The 18,089-nt window shown below is 35.9% G+C and overlaps 3 protein-coding genes across 3 annotated transcripts; 2 read left to right on the forward strand and 1 right to left on the reverse strand.

Annotated features, from left to right (window-relative positions):
• The first annotated feature begins 753 nt into the window (after nt 1-753).
• On the forward strand, nt 754-8,917 carry LOC134262315 (guanylate cyclase soluble subunit beta-2-like). Its single transcript, XM_062744687.1, has 10 exons — nt 754-1,017; nt 1,219-1,436; nt 1,555-1,996; nt 6,342-6,498; nt 6,582-6,838; nt 7,113-7,261; nt 7,357-7,503; nt 7,612-7,766; nt 7,900-8,093; nt 8,862-8,917. The coding sequence occupies exons 1-10, from the start codon at nt 780-782 to the stop codon at nt 8,915-8,917; spliced, it is 2,013 nt and encodes a 670-aa protein (XP_062600671.1). The 5' UTR covers nt 754-779.
• Nucleotides 8,918-9,427: 510 nt separating this feature from the next.
• On the reverse strand, nt 9,428-13,807 carry LOC134262325 (glutathione reductase, mitochondrial-like). Its single transcript, XM_062744704.1, has 11 exons — nt 13,597-13,807; nt 12,938-13,053; nt 12,688-12,757; nt 12,262-12,449; nt 11,950-12,049; nt 11,482-11,568; nt 11,207-11,341; nt 10,777-10,888; nt 10,480-10,611; nt 10,040-10,173; nt 9,428-9,791 (listed from the first exon to the last, which is right to left on the reverse strand). Exons 1-11 carry the CDS (start codon nt 13,759-13,761, stop codon nt 9,642-9,644), a joined length of 1,389 nt encoding a protein of 462 aa, XP_062600688.1. The 5' UTR covers nt 13,762-13,807; the 3' UTR covers nt 9,428-9,641.
• Nucleotides 13,808-13,884: 77 nt separating this feature from the next.
• LOC134262326 (M-phase inducer phosphatase-like) lies at nt 13,885-17,778 on the forward strand. Its single transcript, XM_062744705.1, has 7 exons — nt 13,885-14,128; nt 15,496-15,648; nt 15,771-15,860; nt 16,032-16,268; nt 16,480-16,607; nt 17,112-17,229; nt 17,323-17,778. Exons 1-7 carry the CDS (start codon nt 14,078-14,080, stop codon nt 17,458-17,460), a joined length of 915 nt encoding a protein of 304 aa, XP_062600689.1. The 5' UTR covers nt 13,885-14,077; the 3' UTR covers nt 17,461-17,778.
• Nucleotides 17,779-18,089: the final 311 nt, after the last annotated feature.

An 18,089-nucleotide genomic window follows, 5' to 3' on the forward strand; every position in this document is an offset into this window, starting at 1 on the left:
ATATATATATATATATATATATATATATATATATATATATATATATATATATATATATATATATATATTATATAAAAAATTATGTAACCTTTCTTTTCGGTATTTTTTTTAACACAACCCTTCTTCCTAAGATAAATATGGATGACATATTTCCTACCAATTGATGCAAAAACTATCATCATGGTGATTACCAACAGTATTTAAGCTCCAACTAATTCAATGACTTGCAACAATGGCCAGATTTTAATGATGGCTTGATTGTAGAAAACAGAAAGATGTGAAGGAGACATTCACCACAGAGGACAAATACGATGACAATCTCACTCAGAGAATCATCGAAGCCGCCATCAAAGAACTGGGTAGGAAAATAAAACTTGAATTGAGATAAGGCTATCATAACATGAAAATTGATATTAAAAAAAAATCAAGCATAAAATAATGTGAACTGGTCATACATTCATGAAGATTTGAAGTGGTAAAGCAACCTAGCATGTTCTATATCTATTGTTTCTTAAATTAAGAGTGCACGTTGGAAAAGCAATGCGTTATGTCTTGGAATAATGCAACCGTGAGTGCGTGACCACTATTATTGTAAGAAAAAACTATAGAAATCAACTACCAAGATCAAAATAATATGATAATTAAAAAAGTGGATGGCCGATAGACTTTTACTCACGTGAGTTATGTTTTAAATGGTTGGTCATTTTCAGTACGAACACATTTCGTGAAACATGACTTGTTATTTAACTCTAGATTTACAAAAGGATTCGTTTCTGGAAATGTTTGGCGCTTTTCTATTTGAACATCTTCGTCGCTATGGCTACGAAGAACTTATCCGAAACCTGGCCAACAATGTCCTGGAATTCCTACAGAATATGGATTACGTGCAGTCTTACCTCAAAGAAGAGTATCAAGATTACGTCATGCCTCATTTCCGGTGTGACGACGACTCGGTATCAGATAGAATGATACTCCATTACTTTTCATACAGACCAGGATATCGACAAATTGTAACTGGTATGAAATATGATTTCTTTTTAAACTTTTATAAAACATTCGTTAATTGAAGTAGAAGTGTCGGTGGACAGAAGATGCTTAATCCTCCGTGGCACCTGATCCCAAGTTTTTAGACATTGATTATTGTTCTTTATCTTCGCACTTCATTCAATCTTATTGATAATAATCAAATAATAAATCAAAATAAATTTATTTAATCAGGATTTATCAGAGAAGCTGCGAAGTCTTTGTACAAAATGGAACTCCACATAGACATACTTTCTACAACTGAAGAAACTGTATCTTCGAATCAACATGGAGTCAGAGAGCACGTGACTTTCAGTATCGTTGCAAAGCAGATACTGGATAAAGTGAATGACCCTCCGCCGACTTTCATCGCTCAAACTAAGAAGCATGGCGAGCAACAAATACTTCAAGGGGTAAACTTTATTTTAGATTAGAATATTTACTAGTTTATATAAAGAATGTTGCATCTTTATTATATCCAATACGTTGCACATGAAACCGACAATAAAATATTTTGGGATTGGGTTGTAGGATGTTGAAGCTGTTAAAAAGAAATTAGAAGAAATAAAGAAAGAATTTGGAGAAGAAGCATTGCCCGTCGCAAAATACAAAAGTAGTAGAGCAAAATGGCGGGCAATAGCCAGAATAAGTTTACTGAGCCGTGGATTTGTGCCAAACTATCCAGAGGAAATCCCGATAAACCCACGCATGTTTATCGAGGTTTTTCCATACCACGTGATTTTTAATACCAGTATGAAGGTTCATCAGTCGGGAATAAGTATTCAACAGTTGATGCCAAGTATCCGGATTCGCTCCTCGGAAATGAAGGACTACTTCCTATTGCGATACCCGCGGTGTACGGATCTGACTTATGATAACATTCAACGGTTCATAAGGTCACCGTTCATTCTGGAATTACGCCGAGAAAGGATGCAAAAGACTTGGACAAAGCGACCTCCTCTGTTAATAAAAGGTACAAATACATGTTTGTTAAACGTCCCCTTCGCAAATTAATTTATTTAATTGAGACACCGCGACTCGACGGTATACGGCTGCTAATGTAGACCTGTACACTGCACTCGCGGCCTTTGAGACATCACCGATTGAGAGACTGGACCTAATCTATACGAACCAGGAGCATTGGTTTCCACTTACCGTAGTGGGATTCAAACCCGCGACGAAAGGTTCAATCCTTACTCCGTGACAGCATATTGCAAACGCTCTAACCACTGCGTCAAGTGGTAGAGTACAAATTAAGGTTTTAAACTCGGTATTTATAGCTTAACATGGGAAATTAAAGTTTAATTTTTAAAAAAATATTACCTTTTTTCATGCGATATTGCATTCACTAATTAGGAATTTAAATTAATTATATTCGGATATTAAAATGCCATAAGAAATTATATCACTTATTTGAATTGGTGAAATAATATGAATCGGTATTTACTGTCATTTTGTGATATGATCTACCAAAAATATTTTCCAGTCCGAAACAGATTTTTTTTTTTTTTGGAAAAGGTGGTACCACTTAATGGCAGTAAAAACCAAACTGGCGCATCGTGTTTCACTTCTGATCAAGCTCCGGTGGCATAAAACGCAAGAAAAGCTCATCATTGATAAATGTCTCACTTTTTCACTAATTATTCCTTTTATAAAAGCGAGACTTAGATCAGAAGTGAGCTCATCTAAGTTTTATGGCCCCGGGTGCCATCAACGGTTAAATAATTGATGATTCCAAATCTTACAATCATGTATCAAGTCACCTCCCAGTCAATAGAAGCAAATCAAGACTCTTACAGAAACATTGCAGAGGCGAAAAAATGGTTATCAAACCTTGTTTTCCTTACCTTAACCATAATTCTTTCCATGCCAGATGACACACAAGGTCTGAACACTTCTCTTCCACTGTAGTCGGCCTGAGGCTGCACATCGTGCCTTGTTCCAAGATTTCCTGCCTGCATTTCGCTCCACCATCAATCGGCATTGTTTCTTGGGGCGTCCTCGCCTCCTTCGCTTCTCAGAAGTCCACCCGAAGGCCGAAACACAACCATCTGTCGATACATTCGCAGCTCATGGTTCAATTCCATTTCTTCCTCCTCTTCTCGCCACTAATATTTTCTGCTCCTGTCATTTCAAGAACCGGAGAGTGGGATATGCCGCTGTAATCTACACCTTCTTCTGAGGCACTAGTCTGAAAGATGTGATTCTTTTGCTAAGTCTTGGTAAGCTTCCAAGTTTCACATCTGTATTACAATAAGGAGAGGACCGGGCTCTTGAAGAGTGAGATTTGTCTTTCTACTTGCGTCTGTGGTTTTCCATCTGTAGACTAAAAGATGCATCGGCCAGCGCTTTCTTCTTTCGGATATCAGCACGAGTCGAAAACTTTCTTAAAGTCCATAAAATAGATGTACAAGGTAGCATTCGATTCGTTGACTTGCTTCATTATGTTACTGAGGATGCAGATCTGATTGACAGCCCTTCTTCCTCTCCGGAACTCTGCATGTACTTTCCTAAGGGTGTGGTCAACTCCAAACTATAGTTAATGAGGACTAAATGCTTCCCTGGATAGGGTCAGCAATGTTGTACCCTCCAGTTTTGCAGTCTTGTAAGTTGCCTTTCTCGGGAATTGTACAAATCAGTCCTTTGGTCAATTCTTCGGACACTCTCTCCTCTTTTCTTATCAGGTCAAAAGTGTGCTTCAGTTCCTGGCTGGTCAGGTCCAGGTCCATCTTTATCATTTCCACTGTTATTTCATCTGCTTCTAGGAGCCTTCCAATTCCGAAGAGTCTTTGGTGTAGCCTTTATTTTCTTTTTTCTTTTTTTTTGTGGTTCACGTGTGGCTCTACATAGATGTCTAGCTTTTTCCTCTCCCCATATCTATCTTGTGATGGTGACTCTGGGATGTCCCTGTTAAGTACTTTTTCAGTGTTCCCTCTATCTTGCAAGCCTTGCTTCTTTATTTTACATCAGCTCTCCATCCTTGATCTTCGCCGCTGCCGTCTATTTCTCTTTCTTGTCAGGTATTTTACGATAATATACAGTTCCATCTGCCTCTCGTTCTCGGCTGCTTTCGCTGCTCGCTTAGTTCTCTTTGCCATCCATCTCCTCTTGTCCTCTCACCCACTTTTCTTGACTGCTTTGTTTTTCTCTCTGTGGTTTCCCTAAATTTAGAATTTACTCTTTTTGATATTGTGATCGCTATCTTTGCCTTGATGTCTTTTCCTTCTATCGATGTTCAGGAGTTTTTGTTGATCCAAGGCATGCCTTTGCCTTTCCTGTATTTCCTCTGCTCATTTACTGCTCCTCTTATATTTCTTGATATCTTCAGTCTTTTCCATGTGTTCTTCTGATTTTTTTCTGACGCAGTCATTGAGCTTTGTATTTCTTTGCTTTTGATGCGCTCTACACCAGTCTTGGTTTTAACTTGTTTTTATCTTTTTTATTTGTTGAGGGTAGCTTGATTCGGGTCTTCACCTGGTACTGGTCGCTGTTGGCATCTGCTCCCCTCTGGACCCTGGTGTCAAGAACAGATGGTCTTCACTGCCCAGTAATGAGAAGGTGGTTAATCAGGTTTTCCGCTGTTTTACTAGTAGACACCTCTGCTGCTTTGTATTAATGGGGAAACAATGTTCCTGTGTCCGTTTGTCAGACAAAATTCAAACAGTCTTTCTCCTTTTTCGTTGTTTTAAGTCCATGGATACCAATAGTACTAGTACTTTCATTCCCGCTATTATTATTCCCTACTTTGGCGTTAGGATATTCCGTGATTCCTTTTTCACTCGACACAAAAAAATAGTTACTGTCATTGAGAAACCTTAGAAGTCCTTGGTGTAACCTATTCAAGAAGAGGTGAAATCAGATCTGGATACTCTAACATCGAACAATTAAATGAAATCGTTCGATATGAATGTGTAACATCAAATATTTTCATATGTTGCCTCCTGCGATAGTTCAAATAAAATTACGTTTTAGAAAAGGTGATGCCAGCTTTACAAATTTTATGGTAATACCATGCACATATATATTCTGTTTTACGAGGGTTGATCCAAAAGTTCGTGGAATATTTTCATATATTATTCATTTTTAAGCTGAATTGGTTGAAAGTTACAAATGAAAATATAGACACTTGATGAATATTTTAAATTGAAAAATAGTTTAAATATATTTGATAGTAACCCTATGGCAGTTGTCATAGAAACGGTTGTTTGGTAATGCGGGGGAGACATTAACACGTTCATTTTCATTTTAACTCTTAATACGTGAAATGAGATTTAAACCGGCCTGTGTGGTATATAAAACGAAAATTATATCATTATTACGATTGCTTGGTCTTTTATAAACCATTGTGTGAAAGTTTTACTGATTTTACTGGATATTTAGTTTATTAATTGATTATTTATTGTTCATCTTTAAGTCGTTAGACAACGTCAAATTTCGGTCAAGTCGTACGTTTTGTGAAAAATCCGGGATCACTCTATCTTAAACGCGTATATGATAGACAAAGGCTTGGGAAAAATGCATTTAGTTACTGGTTTTTCGGTGGCATGAGAAATTTAAGAAAATAGAACTGCCATGGACGTTGATTAAAGCTGTGGTGGCTTTTTGGAGACTGTTTTAGGTGCAGATCCCCTTAAAAAATAAAAGCGTTAATGGACGTTGTTGGCTGCAGTACAGTTCTTGACATTACTACTGAAATTGGATCATCATTGGAACATCATATGGAAAGATGGGTAGTAATTTGAAATATGAGTGAAAAATGAAGATAAGTTGGTGCAAGAGGATACCCAGGCTTTTTTGAGAGAAAAAATAGAGAAAAAAGACAGCTAATTGTAGAATTACGAATTCAAATTGGACATTAGGGCGAGTTGCATCTATAACGTGACGTGACATATCTAACTTGACATTACGTCGAAGTCTCCCCCGGGTTTCACAAATATCCATTTTCAGAAAGCTCGTGTGACCTCATTGGTAATTGGAAAGTAGTAAAATTTTCCAATATTGTTGCATTATGACTCTATATTATGAATATGCCTGTTGTTTGCTTTCATCAAATCGCGATAAAATTTTAGAAAGAAATTCCACGAACTTTTGGATCAACCCTCGTATGTTGACACTAAATGAGAAAATGGCACATCACATAAAATACCGTTTATCCTTATGATGAAAACATCACGTATCCATACATCGGGTATATAGTAGTAAGTTGTATGTCAACATTTGCTATCAATTTTCTTCTTGTGTGTATTTCTCTCTATTTGTATGCCCTGATGGGCCCCAAAAAGGTAAAAAATAAATCTTATCTTTTTTCCTTGTTGTAGGACAAATGTTTCATTTAAGGGATAAAGGATTCGTCTTTTTCGTGGCTTCTCCCTACATAAGGGCCTGGGAAGACCTCGAATCTAGAACGATGAGACTGGCTGACCTTCCAATGTGGGACGCCACTAGAGATTTCCTGCTGTCGGATATGGCATTTCGGTCTGTACTTTAGGTCTGTCCTTTTGTAAACTTAATGCAATACTGATACAGGCATTCCATTGTCTGGTTTACTGTGTTTTCAGCGTCGGGTCAGGACAGTATTACGGTCATTTCTTCCTCGACAACAACTCGCTCATCAACGCTGGTGAAATGATGAACAGGATGGGTGACGACGATAAAGACGATGGTAATGAAAAAGAAATCGGAAACGTCAGGACAAAATGGATCCGGGTACAGCGAGATTTGGACAACGAAAGGAACAGGAATGAACGTCTTTATCACGCTTTCCTACCTCGGTCTCTGGCTTTGACAATCCAAAAAGAAGAACTTCCAGGAGCGGGTAAATCTCAAACAAACATTTAAATTTTTAAAATTATATTTTTTTTCCTTTATTTCAAACATTAAGCATTTGTGTTGCTTTTGCTTTTTTCATGTCCATTGTATTTTAAAAAAGGCAATTTAAAAAAAAGACTGAATGTTTTCAAACATTTACTGGAAGTGTGCGACTGCAAGCATTTGGACGACTTGAGTCAATCAGTTTTAACTGTTTCTTGCCAAAATGTATCAAGAAGTATATACATACCTCAACATTAAGATTTTCTTTTTTCTTCCAGGCTATTATCCTGAAGTGACCGCGTTGTTCTGTGACGTCGTTGGGTTCATACAGTTGGTTGCTAACTGTAAGCCAAGCGATGTCCTAGAAGTTCTCAACGCTCTGTATAGGAAATTCGACAGACTCACGCATGTGCACGACACTTTTCGGGTGAAGAATTCTATGTTGATTTTCAAAAAAAATTATTTGATTACCTTTCGTACAATTCAGGATTTTCTATCTTCCGTATATTAATTCTTTAATAGGTTGAATCTATCGGCGATGCATACTTTGTTGTTTCGGGAACGCCGGAGTCGCAGACGCACCATGCTGAAAGAATTGCCAATACTGCTTTGGGGATGCTCATTCTCGGAAACGAAGTCGCATCTCCACTGTACGGGGAAAAGATTCAGGTTAATGTCCAAACGAAATTCCTTACATAATAATCACTGTCATTATTCGTTTAGTGATCCTTCGATCTTTGATTTCATAGATTTGAATAAGGTAAGGTTTTTTTTTAGCTTCGCATCGGTATCCATACTGGGTCGCTTGTTTGTGGAGTTGTAAATTCCCGTTTGCCAAGGTTTGTTGTGATGGGGGAAACAGCGGTGGTGGCATCCAAGATGGAGAGTCATGGAGAGCCGGGCAAGATCCACATCAGCCCCACCACTTACAAGTGTGTAGTACAAGAAATATATAAATTCCAGTATACATGTATGTGTGAATTCACGAAATACAGACTTTAATTGGAACCTCTTTGATTTTCTTGATGACTAAATAGCATGTGATACAAATCTCTTTTAAAACAGTGCCATTTGCGAGAAAGGTTTTAAAATGGAGCCGAGAGGTCAGACTGACTTACGCGGTTTAGCGGCGATGGAGACGTACTTCCTGTTGGGAAATAAGAAAGTCACTAATGACGCCCTGGTGGGAAGACCAAAAGGAGGACAGGAAGTGACGTTTATTGACGAGAAAAATGACGTCAAAAGAAAAGATGACATGGGTAAAAGACTCAGATTCTTATGCAGCAATTAAACTCTCATCACGTGGAATAAAATTCAACCCATTTAAAATGGGTTGAATGTTATTCCACGTAAAGAGAGTTAAATCCTAATTTCTATGCTCGGATTGAAAGATCCCGGGGATATATTGTTTTTGTCCTGTTTCTGTTTGTCTGTCTGTTGTCAACTTTAACCTAGCTCATAACTATTGCGCTGTCAAGGGTAAGGCTGTAATATTTCACATAAGTGCTCTTTCCATTGGTACATAAATTTTTGATCATGTGACCTCAGCTGTGACCTTTGACCTACATTTGAAAAACTTCAACATTGGCCACAACTACTGCACTGTATCGAGCTCCAGAATTTTGTTACCATGGGGGGGGGGGGGGGCATAGTGTTTCACAAACACATCTTGTTTATTTTTTTTTTCACTTGGGAAGAAATCCAGAAAAAGGTCAAAGTTTATACTTTCTGTATAACTTGTTCTTTGAAGTGTTTTATTTACAGCAGATAAGATTTGTTGAAGACATAAGCATTTTGTTTAGTGCCTCAGTGTGTTTTATTTCAAATCGAGTCCTTTTTGAGTAGTGCAGCTCATGGGCCCCTTGTCAGAAAGGTCTTGTCTAAAAACTCTCTAATCATGGTATCTAGTTATTACTTTTCTTCTTTGGAAACGAATGTAAAATCAATCACTTCCTTAGTAAAATACGCTAAAGTCCTAGCTACCACAGTAATCATGACTACAACTTTATTTCCTTTTTGTCTTGCAGGTTTGAATCTCTCTGGAACAACTTACAGTGACATTATTCCTTTCCCGTACAAATAATTTATTCAACTCTATAGATTGTATACTGTAAATCATGTCAAAATGATGTAGTGTAGATTCTGTGATATACTGTAGAAGTACTTTTTGGTATTAATTTACGCTATGTACGCGGTCACAAATTTTCCGCGAAAATTTGTCCAAGCGTACTTAATATAAATGTAAGGCATATAGTGATAATCTAGAATATCCATGTAATTTTTTACCCGCGGATTAAACAGAAATTGAGATTCCGCGGAATTATGACCCCGTGGAAAAAAGTATGTCTACAGTATTGAACTTGTAAGACAAGATTTTGTGTATATATTACAAAAGACACTAGCCTATATACCGAGTATATATAGATTTATATATATTATTTTATTCTTCTGCACTGAATGCTTCATAATATGCAATACTACAAGAGAGATATTTAAGTATGCCATTTGATTTGATGAAAAATTACATTTATTTTTGCTATAGATAAATATGTTAAAAATAGACCATTTTCAACATATGATTACATGTATCTTCTATCACAATAAAAAAAAACAATCCTGAAAGTAAATTCAGAGTAAAAAGAAATCAAAATGAATCAAATATCATAATAAATAATGAAAAGTCCTTCCTGTTAACAAAGTAGTGATTCATAATGAATACAAAAATAGACAGACATTAAGTGTATGAATCTAAGATGATATGTAGTTGTAAGTAAGCTGTGTGAGTCTGAGGTAGAACTGTGGGGCCTCTATCTGAGGGTGACCAGTTCCTCCGCGGAGGTGGGATGAATGGCCACCGTGTCGTCAAACTGAGCCTTCGTGGCTCCCATCTTAATGGCTACAGCGAATCCCTGAAGTATTTCATCCACAGCCTGTCCAACCATGTGTAACCCTACCACCTGGGATTCAGAAAAGGAGAATAACAGACACGAAACTATCTTAATACTTTTCATAACAATTAAGTTTGAGATGATCTTTTTTTTCCAATTATTTAAAAATAATAAAGCTGTACAATAATACAAATACTACTTCCCTATCTCCTATGTTTTCCACCAGATATACAGAACATCAATATGCATCCATTATCTAATCATCCAGGAAACAGTTTTTTATGCTTGAACGATTGTTTACTTATTTGGTGACTTACTTTTTCCTCGGGGAGAACACAGATTAGCTTCATCATACACTTTTCCTTCCGTGAGGTGACAGCGTAGTACATAGGGGTGAAGTTAGAGGTGTAGATCTTTATGTTCTCTGCTCCATACTGGCTTTTGGCTTCCTCTGTAACCATAAATCAGATCAACCTATACACTAAATAATAGAAATCCCACAATGTAAAATCCTTAAATTGTAAACTGCATGTAAGCCCCCCCCCTCTTAAGTGGCCTGTTGACACCAATTACACTGGTTTTGCTCTTATAACTAGACTATAAATAAAATCTCCATGAATATTGTCCCTTGAATTGACAGGAACCAAATTTACATGTATTTTTCCATTCAAAAGAAGCCTTACTACACTCTCTAACATTTCATTCTGAATAGAAACCATTACTTCAATAGTTTGATAAATATATTTATCTGTGTCACCTTCCGTCAGGCCAACAGTGCCCACAGGGGGGTGGGAGAATACAACTGTGGCAATGTTGCTGTAGTCCAACTTTAAATCAGGCTTGTTGTCAAAGAGACGGTGGGCAAGTCTACGTCCTGCTGCTATGGCAACTGAAAAATGAAACATTAACTTTTTCATTTATATATCTTCTTGGTACTATGTTATTTAAATATCATGTTGGGTAAACCTGTTCTGAACAACAAAAACAAATGTTTCTGCATTAAAAACATTTTTGAGCCTCAAAAGTGGTGCATGAAGTAGTAAAAGCTATTTACCAGGTGTAAGAAGGGCCTTTCCACAGACATCTCCCAAAGCATAGAAATTTTTGGCAGTGGTGTTCTGATATTCATCCACAATGATATGTCCTGCCTTATCCATCTTTATTCCCTGCAAAATTGTGAGGTATAAGATAGAGAAAACTGATTTAGAAATATAAATTTTCAATCGATTATGTTCAGCATATTAACAGTCTATTCAGATACATTCCAGTATTATAATTAAACAGTCCATTCAGATACAAGTTTTTATATTAAGATTGACCTTCTATATCAGCCCTTCTCTATTCTCTCAAGAATTAAGAGACATGAGATACACTGTATGCATAGCTGATTTATAATTACCAATGCATTACACTACAATGTAATGCTTGACAACACTGACAGTCTTTTCAGTTGTTACTGTTTTCAGTTTAGACAGTTATCTTACCAGCTTCTCCAGATTAATTCCAGCAGTACTTGGCCTCCTTCCTACTGCCCAGAGTAAACAGTCCACTCCTGATATCTGACCATTAGTCAGCTCCAGTGTTAACCTACCATCTCCTTCCTTTGTCACTTTTGTTATCTATAAATAAAACATCAAAACATTGATACAAGTACTTTTCTCTGTCCTAATCAATTCAAGATAGTAGTTTGACTGTACTGCTACAATTTCTGATAATGTAGTTTAACTGTACTGCTACCTCTCCTAGTCTTCCTCCTCACCTGTGTTCTCCTTCTGACCTCTACTCCACCGTGCTCTAAATTATCTGTCACTGCCTGGCTAATCATGGAGTCAAAGTTTCTTAGTACCTGATGAAAAATGGACATGTAAGAAACTAAATCAATATTCACGCAAATATAGTATTTAGTATTTCATCTTGTTCTTATGTAATGAATAGAAAACTTGAATTGACGACAAACTTGTATTAAAGTTAAACTTGTGATATTAAGACACAACTGTTTCCATAGAAATTGGCAGTTCATGTATTAGACATTTTAAACAAATAAAATTACATGTACTAAAGGGACTAAATTTTTATCATATTAGAAAAGATTTCAGATTGCACAACATCTAGTTAAGACAAGTTTTACTGTACATTTAGTTTGCAATTTATTCACTTTACATGAGAAAGCATATTACTGGAACAGTATTAGAAGAAAATACATGTAAATTTTTATTTTGAATATAACCTGATCATATCTGATTAGAATAGATGTGTTTGCTCCTAATGTTCCAAATATCCCTGCCAGCTCCACAGCAATGTAACCTGCTCCTACCACCACCACACGCCTAAAAACAACTCAGTATATGATTCATATGTTGACTACATTTGGTTTGTAACTTTTATAAATAACTTATATGTGATGTTCAAGCTTACCAACTTCAAAACCTGTATTTATTAATAAGCAATTATTTTTTCAAAATTTATCATTAATGGTTAATGTCCCCAGTGCAAACACATTAATACCTTAAGTGAAATTAGAAGCTTAATTCTGACTTACTTTGGAAGGTCTTCAAGCTCAAAGAACCCATCACTTGTGATGCCATGCTCCGCTCCAGGTGTGTCCGGAATGACAGGGTGGCCTCCTGTGGCCACCAGAATCTTATCCGCCTCATAAAGATTGCCTCCCACCTCTACCTTACCATCATCTGTGAATTTGGCATGACCATGAATGTGGTCCACTTTTGACTTCATGTGTAGAAAATTAAATTATAGTTTTATAAAACATTATCCAAATGAACCATGCTTTTTCATTTTAACTTGAACCTTAAAAAAATGAAAAAGAATTTTTCAACATGCAATTTACACCCCTAGGTGACCTTGATGAAACTTAAAAAAATTTTCATTACTTTTATGTTGATTCAATGTATAATGTTGAATTTTGTTTAAATAAAATATGGTACATTAATATTAAACAAGGTTAAACCTTATCAAGATTGGCTTCATAGATTCCATTCAATCTTTTTATGTAGTTGTCCCGGGTTGCTTTAACTCTCCTACAATTACAGTTTACCTTATAAATAGCAAAAAACATTATTATAAAGAAATAGCCTCTTTAAGGTTAGGTTTCTATTCAACTCTTTAGAAGAATTTAATTTATCTTGAAATTAATTGAAAGCAAGATTTATCAAAAAAGAATACATATGATTTTTTTTTCTACAACTGTTAGTGCATACCCCCATGTAAACTGTTTAAAGTCGACATCAAATCCATAGTCTTTGTGATCCTTAATCATTTCTGCATGTACTGCGGTGTTGAACATTATCTTTTTTGGCACACATCCTACATTGACCTGCAATAGATTACATGTCATATTTATACTTAACATTTTACTATTACTCACTTCATACTAGTTATGCTTCACACTACTTGATGGAACAAAATTGGTTAAGAACTGTTGTATCAGCACAAGAAGAGTTTATAGGATTCAGAGTTTGCAATAATGTTTCAGATGAAATAATTTTCAGTTAAATATAGTGCTTTTTACAATGAATTTATTGATTTTTTTGAATTTGAATTTATTTTGAGGGGGACAATGTGGTAGTGTTAGATAAATGGCATCATAACTTGGGCTAGTGGGTTAACCCCCCCTCAATTGGTAGAGCACTGGACTGGCTTGTCAGCAGAGGGACACTTTTGCTTTTGTTAAACTAAACGGTGCTAAAAATGCATCTGATAAGGCTTATGGACAGACATATGGCTCTTTTCCTTTATTGCTCTCTTTTAATAAGCACATGAATATATCAAAGTTAATAGTCACAAGAGGGGGTTTGAGAATCTATTAGGAAGAAGAAGAAGATGTCCCAGATATCGACACCAAAATCGGTTGACTTACACACGTGCCTCCCATACGAGCCTCTTCGATAAGTCCAACTTTGACTCCAAACTCTGCTGCACGTCTGGCGCTGGCGATCCCCCCAGACCCCCCTCCGATGACCAGGTAATCAAACTTTTTCAACACTGGAGGCATCCTGCTTAATAACCGCAGCGATACTCGCATTTGTTTTGATTCGTTATGATTCACTGCTTACAAAAACACACAGGAACTTTAAGTGGGACGCTAATTCAAAAGTTTTAAGTTAAGACATGTCAATTCCGGAAAATGTTAACAGACGCTATGGTTGGTGAATGAAAATTAGCTGCAACATAGATTATCTGTCTTTCGTATCCAATGGAAATTTTTTCATAGATCATTTATGTGCAACACACAACCCTACAGCTTTGTTTGCTGGATTTCTTAGTTTAGAAAACTATCGACTTGACTGACAGGTCACACACAGGGCAGGTGACAACTTCTCAACAAATCGTTTAACAAAATGGATAGCAGATCGTCAGGTACATCAAGACTAAAATGGACCGAATCAAAGGTATTGTTATTTATTTTCACTATGGTTTATAAGAAAAACCAAGTTGGTATTACAGACATGTCAAGACTACTGAATGTCAATCCTCAGTGGGATCCTCGATCCTCTTTTCACTCTAGATCTTTCAGGCTCTTTTCGCCGCATCATGCAACCTTTACTCTGTCCTCATTAGTACCCCTCCGTCTTCTTAATTTATCCCCAAAATTAATGCTTTCCTCCCTTAAAATTAAAAATGAAAGAAGAAGACGAAAAGTAACCAATCTCAAAATTCCATTGAAAAAAATATATAGCGGCAACACGGGCTTCCAAAAACATCAAAGGGTGGGATCAGGTGTCATTGATGAGTAAACAGCCCTGTCGACTATGGAATATATTCAAATATTTGTACCTATCTTCCAATTATTATACCTATCTTTGAATAATTGAACCTATCTTCAAATGAATTAAAGATAGGTACAATTGATTTTAATTGAATGAAAGATAGGTCTAAATGATCTAAAGATAGGTGTAAATAATTATACATATCTCTAAATGATTAAATATATGTTCAAATAAATTACACCTGTCTTTAATTATACATATCTTCAATTCAATATTGAAGATAGGTTTAATTAAATTATACCTATCTTCAATTCTTTTGAAGATAGGTACAACTGAATCAAAGATAGGTACAGTTGAATTAAAGATAGGTTCGATTGAATTAAAGATAGGTACAAATGAATTAAAGATAGGTTCGATTGAATTGAAGATAGGTACAATTGAATTAAAGATAGGTTCGATTGAATTAAAGATAGGTACAATTGATTTGAAGATAAGTACAATTGATTTGAAGATAGGTACAATGGATTTGATGATAGGCACAAATATATGAAGATTAGGTACAAATATCTGAAGATAGGTACATAGGTGATGGAAGCGGGGGTGGGGGTTATCCACCCCACTTTCAATTTGCTTCCGACGCCTATGAGGCACACATATTTAATTTGAAGAAAGGTACAAATATTTAAATATATGTTAATTTGGCGTTCCATAGTCGATCGGTCACATCCTTTCTCCTTGTCATAAGGAAAGCGAGAAAAAAAGAATCTTCTACTTTTCCCCCGCTTTTCACCGAGTCTTTCTTGGACAGATTTTTGGTCAAAATAACGTTTATATGTTCCGCTTTAAATGAAGTATATAAAAAAACCCATACAGCTTCAATAAATTTATTTTGGTATATAAAACAAACAAATATTGTTTTATTTTTTTAGTGCATGGTTGATGATATCTCTTCAAAGATACTTTTGAAATCTGCGCATAAAAATCCAGAATTGTAATGTTCCGCTTTAAATGAAGTATATATACGATGATAAACATTTCCTTTTTTACAGACTGGAAACAAAATGTTTACATGTAGTTTACAATTCGATGAATCTAGTGATGATGACATAGAGAAATTGATGACGCCCAGCTCCAAGAGGAAATTAGAAACCTCCTTCCCTCGCGATTCTCCAATGGAACAATATGTATCCCCTTGTTTTCAGGTATATATTCTTGATACGATGCTAGATTTAGAATACGAAAAATAAGTCTTAAAGTTTTTTGATAATATTTAATAAATCAGAAAAAAAGATAGAAATTGCATACATGTAGTTTTCTTTTTTAGGAATTATTTCAGAGCAATGGACCCCGGCCAAAACGTTTCCGTTCATTTGAAGGTCGCAAAAATCTGTTTCAAGCCACTATTCAGAGCCAGGTCTGCATATCACTGTTTGTTTGCCTTTGTGTGCATATAAATCACGTTATTCTTTAAATTTAATTTTATGTTATAATTATAATTTTTGTTATCTTTATATATGCATTAGAGGCGGAATCTTGATATACATTGCTCTGTATTCTTCACGAGCTTTTTGGATGGTCATTTCAGAATGAAGATGCACACAATGATTACAAAGAGAACATTCCTCACGAGCAAACGAACAAAACTGGAGACGAGCAGTATCTCCTTAGTCTACCCACCATTTCAGGAAATGTCCGCGATCTTCACAACATAACGCCACAAACTCTGTTTGATCTAATGCAGGACTCATTCAAAGACGTCATCAAAACGTTCCGCATCATTGACTGCAGGTACCCTTACGAATATGCTGGTGGTCATATAAAGGTAAGGATTTATAGACATTTTTTTTTTATATGAAGTGAAACATAAGGCGATAACGAACAGTATTCAAGCTCAAAAGTCTCTAAAACAATACAAAATAGGAGCAGAGCAAACACAGACCTCCGAAAACATCAGAGATGAGTTCAGGTGCCATGGAGGAGTGAGCAAGATGTTTACTTAAAAAAATATTTGAAGTAATCGTTATAATTTTCAGGGCGCTGAGAATATTTTTACAGAAGAGGGTATACTCCAACTGCTTCATCAAAAGAGAACCCATTGCGAGAACGAGCGTCACATACTCGTTTTCCACTGTGAGTTTTCCTCGGAGAGGGGTCCCAAAAAGTAAGTCCTCACGTATTGCATAACAGTGTTTCACGAAGTGGTCAATTTAGTTTTGGTTATTTATGGTCAAAGACTCTGCTAATGTAATGACATTTTTCTGCAATCGGATACATGTATGACAGTATTATACTTAGCTTTCCCTGTTCTCTGGATACTGTTTTCGTCAAGATTCAGACTAGTACCTACTATCGTTACCTGAAAAATCTCAGACAAGTCTATTGCAGTCAGTTTACTGATTATGATAAAATATGATGGAAAGAAACACTGAATTATTTTCATCAACAGAGGGTCATTCCTCCTTAACCATTTTCTCTCATTCCTTGGAACTATTAACCATATGACTGACGTGTCTTTACATCTCCTTATTACATACTAGTACTTGTACAAGATGAGATACAAGAGACAGATTTGTTTACAAAGCATATAAACAATGTGTAAGCAAAATGTCTTCTTCATTAATATTCCTGTTTAATGTATATCTGTCTGGATGTATATTACTTTCAGATGTCGCTTTTTACGGAACAAAGATCGTCAATTAAACAAAGATAAATACCCTAATCTAAACCACCCCGAAGTCTATCTGTTACAGGGCGGATATAAAGCTTTCTTTCAGAGTTACAAGGTAAGATCCACAGGTGTAAATATATTAGTAAACTTACTGATCATAATATTATCAAAGTACTGATCTGTGATTATTTCTTGTGAAATCTTGTAGGAGCTATGTGAACCCCCTTCCTATGTACCCATGTTACACGAGGATCATGCTAATGACATGAGGGTGTTCCGAAGGAAATCAAAGTCTTGGACGGCGGGCGAGAAGAAACAATATGCACTCATGAATATTCAGATTTAAAGGAACATTCTGTATAATTGCTCCTTGTTTGTAAATAGTGCTATCAATTTATACCCGAGATTTATCGGAAATTTTCTGTCTGTAGGAATTTTTGTTTCTTCTGGACATTATTTCAAGAAAGTTTCTCCAGGCAGAACAATTTTTATTATTTTTAATGTTTTAATAGAGAGAGACTTGCTTTTAGTTATTGGAATCAGTTTTGATGAATATGTAAGCATCGGAAATCAAATGCCAACTGCTCTACAAATTCGTTGTCCTGATCGTATCCATGAGAGTCTTTATAAAGACATGTATCAACCAAATTGTTCATCATATTTTTTATTAAAAATATATATACAAAGCATTGTTTTTTGTACAAATTGAAAATAAAAACAACTGTGACAGATTTTTACATCTTCACAACAGCTGCTGCTCTTTAGTGCATACATGTAAAGACATTTGTCAATGAAAGAAAAAGTGAGCTAGCTCACATACCCCACGCTCCCCCAAAACTTGACGGTGAAACACATAATGAAAGGCACAGTGCACTTTAAGAGGCAGTCCACCGAAAAACCAGGCAGTATTGTATTGATAGGCGGCACATCGAATGTGAGGAATATTTGATATTTTATTAAAAGCAATATCAATAT

The sequence above is a fragment of the Saccostrea cucullata genome, unplaced genomic scaffold (assembly GCF_032062105.1).
Source record: "Saccostrea cucullata isolate Sc308-1 unplaced genomic scaffold, CSIRO_AGI_Scuc_v1 ctg486, whole genome shotgun sequence".
In the NCBI taxonomy this organism is placed as follows: domain Eukaryota; kingdom Metazoa; phylum Mollusca; class Bivalvia; order Ostreida; family Ostreidae; genus Saccostrea; species Saccostrea cuccullata.